This window comes from Calidris pugnax, unplaced genomic scaffold (assembly GCF_001431845.1).
Source record: "Calidris pugnax isolate Ruff unplaced genomic scaffold, ASM143184v1 scaffold113, whole genome shotgun sequence".
In the NCBI taxonomy this organism is placed as follows: Eukaryota; Metazoa; Chordata; class Aves; order Charadriiformes; family Scolopacidae; genus Calidris; species Calidris pugnax.
Genome location: NW_015090879.1, coordinates 1,953,374 through 1,961,905, shown reverse-complemented (window position 1 = coordinate 1,961,905; position 8,532 = coordinate 1,953,374). Strand labels below are relative to the sequence as shown.

The 8,532-nt window shown below is 48.1% G+C and overlaps 1 protein-coding gene across 3 annotated transcripts in view; it reads left to right on the top strand.

The window, feature by feature from the left end:
* Positions 1–40: 40 nt before the first annotated feature.
* The window catches only part of KIAA0319L (KIAA0319-like ortholog), a 31,904-nt gene continuing 23,412 nt past the window's right edge, over positions 41–8,532 (top strand). Inside the window, exons 1-3 of one of the 3 annotated variants that reach the window (XM_014946554.1) lie at positions 41–112; positions 1,357–1,523; positions 6,604–7,286. In XM_014946554.1, coding sequence (XP_014802040.1) covers positions 1,382–1,523; positions 6,604–7,286 — 825 coding nt within the window. In that variant the 5' untranslated portion in view covers positions 41–112; positions 1,357–1,381. Of the gene's footprint in view, positions 113–931; positions 1,067–1,356; positions 1,524–6,603; positions 7,287–8,532 lie in introns of those variants that run through there. The other 2 variants (XR_001412541.1, XM_014946553.1) reach the window with 2 other exon arrangements.

The window sequence follows — 8,532 nt, the reverse complement described above, 5'->3', positions numbered from 1 at the left end:
GGGCGGGAGGCCGCGGTGCCCCCCGCCCCGCCGCGCTGGAGGCTCGCCCCGGCCCCGCCGCCCGCCTGAGGCCGCCGAGAAACCGCCGAGCTCGCCTCGCCATGCGCCCCTGGTACGTACCCGTCGGTGCTCTCCCTCCTCCCGGCCCCGGGGACACCGACAGGCTGCGGGCGGCTCGGGGTGAGGGCGGTCGGGCCGGGCGCTCTGTCAGCGGGGCGAGCCCGGCTGGTGGGCGCCGACGGGCCGGCCCCGGGTCCCCGCGGACGGTCCCCGCAGGAGCCTGGGGCCGGCGGAACGGAGAGCCCGGGGGGCCGGGAAGTTTCCTGAAGGACCTGTTGGCGAGTGAGGAGCCGCGGGTTCGCGTCCCCCCTCGTGGTTTCCCCGCCGGGGCCAGTCCTGGCAGCGGGGGGCAGGGACAGTCTCCGGTGGCTCTTCCGTACCTGGCGGTTGGGGGAAATTCCCCGGGGATTTAACGCAGGAGGAAAGGTTAAGCGATAGCCTGGTTGATGGGCTCATAGAACCATTGAATCATCCGGCTTGGATCATTCTGTGCTTCTGTGATTATCAAGTCCAGCCATCTCTAACAATATTCCCTTTTGATTCTTCATAAAAGGCAGGCTTAACTCTGCCCAACAGTGCTTTGTTACTCTATGAAAACAGATAATATTTATTACTTGTGAAATAATTAATGTTTTTGTATCACATCACCTAGAGCTAACTTAGATTTCAGTAGTGTGAGGCTGTAAAAGTGTCTATGGTGTTGGAAAGGCTGATAAGGAGCTTTGGTGCTTTTGTGGTCTGTGCCCTGTGGAGCAAAATACGAGGCAAACCAGGTCTTCATCTCCCCGTTTCTCAGCGTTGCTGGCTTCTGGTCTCTCTTTGTTTCAGGCTGGTACCAGCCAGCACCGACGTGCGAGCGATGACATCGCCGGGCAGATGTGCTGGGTTTATCAGTGCCTGTCTTATTGATGCTGGTGGCTCTGGCTGAGTGTCCGCTGCCTGTGGGCATGTTTGAAACTGAAATTTCCCACGTGTGTCTTTGGAATCCACCAGACTGTGATATTAGGTATTTTGCCACTGAAAGTGGTGGAGGAGGAAATCACAAGGGTAATGGAAAAGGCCCTCGTGGTATCCCACTGCTGTTCAGCACTGAAAACTTTGCTGCTGTGGGTTTCACCTCAGCACTGTACCTCAGTAGTTACTTAGCAGCAGCTGGACTAAGTCACAGCAGATAAGATAAGACACTCCTTTTCTTTTGCAAGTGCCCCATGCTTTTTCATAATGTCAACTGAAACTCCACAAGAACATACCAATTACCAGTGGATGTTTTGTATTTCATATCTTCTATGTTTCCAGAACCCCGCTGCAGCCCACAGAGGCCATGGAGAAGAGGTTGGAAGCCAAGTTCAGCATTAGTGCCCGATTTCTGTCACGGTACTGCCCGGGAACACCTGGGAGGGAGCTGAGGAGTCTGCGGCTGTTCTACCTGTGCACTTGCCTGTGTGCCTTGTGCTCCTCAGCAGGTGATTCTTCTCTTCTCTCTGGGACTGTGTCTATAGCTTTTATGATATTTATCCCTTTCGCTTGTTTAAAATATCCCGAGGGGAAGGGGAAATGACTTGCTGCTAGCCACTGTAGCTGGTTTAAAAAAAGACAAACAAAACCCCACCCTTAAGAGTTACTAAATGAGCTGGGGGGGGAGAGATGTGGAGCGTGAGGGGGTCGCTTCTCCTAACACCATATGGCTCTGATAAACTGCTGTTTTGAGTCACCGAGTGATCAGCAGCAGGGGGTCTGTCTGTCTGTCCCACAGCTACTGTTGTGAGTTTCTGGCTTTCAGGTACTTGCCTGTATCTCATAGAGAGTTTTCTCTGAGCTGAGAATCTTTTTTTTCCCCTGCAAAATTAACAAGTGATACTCAGGAAAATAACTCCAGCTAAGGAATGCTTGAGGTGAGTTGGGATGGCAAGAACATCTTTTTAGCCCTCAAATGTTTTAAGTCTCCCCAGATGCAGTATGTCAATAGTCTGTATTTGCTTACAGGCAATTGTTATGTTTGGTTTTTTTATTTCCTGTTCAGACTTGAGTAACAAACCTCCCACTCAAGTAAATAACCAAGCTAGTGGCTTGTATGGAAGTTCTCACGTCATGGATTGTGTGGGGATTTTTTTATTTAAAAAGTGCTGATTATGACTTTTCAGAGAGAAGTGTTAAGTTCCTGCGAGTGTTTTGAGGTCATGTTTTCACCAGAAGGTTGTAATTTTCTGATGTGTGTGTAGCATTCACCAGATCTTAGTTTAGAAGGTTTTTTCAGTGCCTTTTTTTCCCCTCTTGGTTCAAGTTGCAGTGAATTACAGGTTTGAGGCAGTGGTGACTTCATTACGTGTCGATCCATGTGACAGCAGCCAGCTGCTTGCTTTCTGCTGGAAAGGTTGCTGTGTCTTAATGGGAGCAAGATTTGAAAAGGTGGTTGTTTTACTTTGTTTCTCAGTTTTGTGGACGTGTTCTCTAGGCTGCTGCAGCATCTCTGTTTCACCAGGTCTTCCTGGATGTTTACAGATTTGATTAAACTAATGAACTGTACGACCTCAATCAGCTAATTTAGAAGCTGCAAAGATGTATTTGTAATCCTGGCCTTAGCAAAGGGTTGTCAGCACTGCGTGTTTGGATGGCGTGTCAGGTGGATTGCATGTTTCCTTGTAGACTGGGCTTCCTGCATGGTGTTTCCTGGTTTTAGTCATGTTTTAGAAGTCCAGAGCTAGAACTGCTGATCCTGTGTTGCTCTTGGGAAGTGTTCTGGACTGTGCTGCAGTGTTTGAGGGCTGATCTACTTGGGAGAGTTAAAACCCTGAAGGCTGATGCGTGTGCAGAAATAAATATAATTACATGTGACGTAGTTGTCCTTACATGGACGCTTTTTCCACTGCGGAGTTTTTGGTCTTGTTTATATCACTTAGGCTGCAGAGTTTGTTAAACTGAAGAGGAATTATGGCTGCCTAGAAATTAGTGTGGTTGTGCGGAGTTACGCAAGAGGAACTGTGTTGACATAATTGGTTACATGTGACAGATTAAAAAAGTCTATGGAGTCAAGTCTTTAATCATTAATCTGATACCAGGAGGGATTAACTGCCTGAGCAAGTCCGTGAACCTGAGTTTATTAATAGAAACTGTTCTTGTCAGTTCCATTCCCCTGCTGCTCAGCAGAGCCCTGAGCTGCGTCGCTGGAACAGGAGCTCCTGAGTTCCTGGGAAGAGCAGTGTTTTTTTGTACTGATACACTAGAAAAGGGAAAAAAAAAAAAAAAGACAAAAACAATCCTAAGAAGTGACTGAGCACACCCGCTGTGCTGGCGTCTTGTGATCTGTGTTGTGCTGGGCTGGGTAGGCTTAGGAGGGAATTTGTCCTCAGGGACGTTCCTGCTGATGGGTTTCTTGTGCTTTTCTCTGAAGCTGCTGGCGTTGATGGTGTCAGTGATGGGATTTACTGCTGACCCACCCCACGAGTCCCTGTGTGTGGCTGCTGTGGGGCCAGCACAGGGACCTGGAAGGGACTGAAGAGGCTGCTCTGGCAGGAAGGAGGGGTTGGTAACGCTGCTGGTACTCACAGCTGCCTTCTCTCATTTCGTGCAGGGCCGTGTCCGCTCAGTGCAGGTGCTGCACCAGGGTCTGTGGAGGTTCCCCCTTTGCAAGGCTGCAAATGGCAGTGTGTGGCTTCTTGTCACAACGTTTGGCCCATCATATGTTCCTGCAGGACTCTCAGGGAGGAAGTGTTTTGGGCGGGTGGATTTTGCTGGCAAAAAATCTTTCATCTTTCCAGAGGTGAAATGCAAGTGTAGACTGGCTAATTTCAGATAAACATGTCCTAGGTGGGCATTAGCAGAGTTCTGGAAATGAAATCTGACCATGTATAGTGCAAATCTCTGCATCTTGGTTTAGCAGGGGGTTAAAAGAGAAGCAGAATGCTCTCAGCATGGTAGTGGTGTGTCATCTGGGCTAAGTCCTGGGCTCTGGCACACCTAGGAGGTGCTCATGGGGATTCAGGTTTTACATTTTAGATGAATAAATATAATAGTTGTGTATGTAGTGATTTTTCACAAGGGTTATCTTCCCTGCGCAATCTTTTCTTTTAAATATGCCCCATTCTTTTTGTGCTTAGTTTTAAGCCTGTTACTAGCAAGCTGCTGCTGAATTTCCCTGTATCATGAATTTCCCTGGGTTCTGCATCAAGCCTTAATTTGAGCGGTGTGTGTGAGCCAGGGCTGACGTCTGAGGAGCGATGGATGAGCAGTGGTTGAGGGGGAGAAGAGATTTTAGGGATGTGGGAAGCAGCACATTTCCTTTTTGCATGGGATCTATTAGGCACAGAGCTTCACCTTTAACAAAGTGATTTTTATTTATTTTTTTAATGCTAAACGGAGTCTTAATGGTTAAGATCCTCTTGAAATTCACAGCAATAGTGTTATTCTTCCATCGCTCTAAGTCTGGGAAGAGTGTGTGTGTACACACAGGCACCTTTTGTGTGTAAACCCCCACTCACCAGGAATCTCTTCCTGATTCCAGGCCCCCCAGGTGGGTGCTGCCCCTGCCTGTGTGCGGTGGTGTCGGGGTGACTGTCAGCCCGAGCGCTTTGGGGTGTAAGGTGGGTTGTTGCCCTGGGCAGGGAGTCTCCTTGCTCTCCGAGGAAGGGCCATGTGTTGATGAAGTGTGACAAGGACAGGGCTGATTTTAAAGGTGCTTTTGGCAAATTCTCTCTCTGTTGAACACACGCAAAGATTCATCTACATGTTGCAGTTGAACATTGCTCACTTGAAGAACTTCCCCTCCTCCTGTGCAGTTGTGGGTTCAGACACCCGCAGGGAGCTCTGCTCCCCCATCACTCTGCCACAGATCTCGAGTGTGTTCTGCTGCAGCTGATGTTGGATTTCTGGAGCCTTGTCTTCAGCCTGCCTTTGCTGAGCTGGCTTCACAGTAAGCTATAAATAACACTTTTGCTTCCTGCTTTCCAACGTCTCAGAAACAAACTTTTCACAACAGTGGTGTGAGTTCCCTTTTTGGGTTGGAATTCTCGGTGCAGCGGGAGATTCTGTCTTCCCTGCTTGCTCTCTTTGGTCAAACAAGGTTATCCAGGTCATACGAGGTTATAGGTTATAAAAGTGCTATGGCTTTCCCTTTCTCCTGCACGTGGGGGTGGTATTAGCTGTGAGTCAGAGGGTCAGAGTTCCTTGCCATCTTGGTAGTGTGAGGTAAGTGGCTTTGTGGCTGGGGTTTAAAGTCTTGAAGTCAAATGCTTCAAGAAGCCTCAAACACCTACATCTGCCAGGACTGTTCTGGTCTCACAGAGAGTTTTCCAGGATTGATGCTTCAGGAGGTTGAGGTTCTTGATCAGAAAGATACCTCCCCCTCGTCACGTCTGCCTGTGTCATGGTTGGCACTTGGAAAGCTCCTGCTGCCTGAGCCTTTCCTTAGTTCCCACTGTAGGGAACGTGGGTGTAATGCAACGTGAAGCTGTGTTCATTCAGCGTTACTGGAGTAGTAATGTGTCACTGAACTTCATGCACTGTCAAAAAAACAGGGATGAAGGTATTATAATTACAATTTAGACTTCTTTATTTTAATGAAGAAAAGCATTTCCCGTTTGTGTTGTGCTCAAGAACTCCATTCTTGACAGGCAGGGAGCCAGACTTGGAGCACAGTCTCCAGCTGCGCCACTTAGAGTCCAGCGATGTGGTTTGTAAAGTAATCTTCCAGTGACCCATTATCCCTTGGATGCTGAACACAGCACAGTATAACAGTCCCATAGGTCATTAGTCTATTTTTAGGGAGACCTTAATCTGCAGAGCTCTGAATTTTGGAAGCCTTTAATCCATTGATCCCTGCAAGTACTCCAATTTTTCATGCTAAGAAAAAGAAAGTCCATATGCAAAGCAGTTGCTGCTCTACCACTGGTCTGAGGTCTGAAGTAACTTGATTCTTAAAAAATACTTTTGACAGATAATTTCTGCTCTAGAAAGCACTACAGTGGAGCAGGTGGCAAGAACAGGCCTTGGAAAGATGTAAGGACTTCTCAGATGGAGCAGTTTCAGTCAAGTGATTTGACTTCAAACATCAGCGTGGAGGAGGAAGGCCTCCCTTTACACTATGACCCAAGCCAGTGTCCCTGTTTCCAGAGTGCCCCTTACAAGACAAACAGCAGGCAGAGAGGCAATGCTGTTTCCTGGTTACAATAAGAAACTGTACTCGGGATTCCTGGGTTTAATTTCTGCCCCTTACCTCGCTGTGTGACCTCAGGCTGTGCCTTATGGTCCTCTCGGGAACAGGGACGTTTCTGATTTCACTGCTGCTGTTGTAGATGGATTTCGCTTCATTGCTCTCAAAAAATGTGGTAGTCCCCTTGATTAGGAGGTTATTACCTAAAAACTTGTGCAAGTACTGGATACTGAGGGCAGGTATAGATTCAGAGGAGCCCCCAATTTACCATCCTGCACCCTCTCTCCCACATTACTCCTGTGCACTAAATTAATCATGACCATAACGATGAGGGTCTATTGTCCACTGCTTTAAAGGATTGAGAATTGTCTTTATTTGTCTTCCCTCCCCTTTCCCAGATGCAGACTGGAACAGATCTAAGTGCGAGCCGGGGAGGATCCTGTTTGGAGGCCGTTTGAGATGGTGGGAAGATCAGCATTTGCAGCTTCTGGAAGGATTTCACACCGTGCGCTCCTGTCAGAGCGCCTGCTGCCAGAGCCCCACCTGTGATGCATTTTGGCTCTTGGAAAATATGTGCATCCAGGTGAAGTGCACTACACCTGGCATGTGTCAGGCAAACAGGACTGGCTTTCCAGGCTCAGTTTTGGTGTTTTTAAAGAAATCACAAAGCACAGAGCACTTAGCGTTTCAAACGGAAGGTGATGTGAAGGCCTGGTTGGACTGGGACATCCCTCTCCAGGGGAAAAAAAGACTGCGGAGGTCATTCCAGCAGCAGAGCTCGGCAGGTAACAGGGTAGAACTCCTGCAAAGGGAGACAGCAGCCAGCCCCAGCAGCCAGGCTGCAGCTGGAGCATCGGATAGAAAATCCAGAAGCAGCCGAAGTGAAGCAGAGCGCTTGAAGGATCGAGTGCTGAGGCGCTTGGTGGCCGACAGGCCAGTTCCTGAAGGCCACCCAAGTCCAAAGGAAGACTCGCTGACAAATGGACAGGATCCAAGAGAGCAGAAAACCAAAAGCCCGTTCCCTCCTGAAAGCAATAATGTGACTAGATGGAGTGATGCAGACGCTGTTGTCTCGCCACAGGTGAGTGGGATTGATGGGGCTGGACTGGGGCTTTCCTGGGCAGCTGTCACTCTCCTGCTTGGTCTTGCTTTATGTAGGCTTTGACTTAAAACTGCTTCAGTGGTAGGGTACCTTCCTGGGTGCCTGTTCCCCACCTTGTCTCAGCAAGGCAAGACCAAGGGTTGGATATTTTATTTGTTTTTGGAGGGGGTAGTGTTTTTTTCCCCTGCTCTTTCTCGCTGGAGTAAGCTGTCTTTGGGAAGGTGAGGGAGATGGAGGTTGTGATAATGCTTATCCTTTGTACAATCATACAACGTACTTGCCAGGGGAGGAGGAAAGGTGAGATGGGATGTCAGTGGGAAGTGCCTGGGAGTTGAAAACTGCTACCTGTAAAAGTACTGGTTTAGATCCACAAAATAAAATAAGCTGTTTTCCTCTAGTGCTGAATTGAGGCAGTTAAATATGTTATTTTATAGACTCATGCATAGAGTTTCCAGTGTACTTCCAGGTCAGCCTCCTTGCTTGAGCTGGCATCTTAATGCCAACTTTTTTGTTCTGTTTTTAAGACTGCTTCAGTTTGTCAAATCCACAAAAGCTTATGTTGGCATCGGTTGAATGAAACCAGTTTAGTCTCTACTGCAAACGTGCAATGTTAATCTAGTAAATCTAGATGTTAGTCTTAAAGAGAAATGGGCACATTTCAATTGTTAAATGATGTTTGTATTTTTAAATCTGCAAATAGGTTTGGTTTTTTTTTTGAGCCTTAACATCCAGAAAAGCCCATGCACTTGTGATGGTGAAATAGAATTCTGCTTTGCGAAGCTGTTCTTTAAATACTTTTTCCATATTTCTAGGATTTGGCACTGCTGAAGCCTGATGCCTTCCCCTGTAGTCACATTCTAGGTCTGGCAACTTGACTGAATTTGTTTCTCTCCCTTGTCTTCAAATCTTGGTTCCAGGTAGGGCTGTGACTGGTCCGAGTCCCACCCAGCAGAGCAGGATGTGGAGAGCAGCCAAGGGACACGGCTGAGAGCTCCAGGGCAGCCCCGCTGCCGTGTGAAATCATGCACTGCAACTTTACAAATGTTTGATTTTCCAGACCCCACAGCATTTAGGGCTGACTTGAGGTCTCAGCTTTCTCTCTCCCCTGCAGTACTGCAGCATTTCCAACCTGCCTCCTCTTTCTTCCTCCTAATAGTTGAGATTTATGCGGTGACCCCGTTCTCGCAGTTGTTACGCATGCAGTGTCTGGGGAGATTTCTTCACA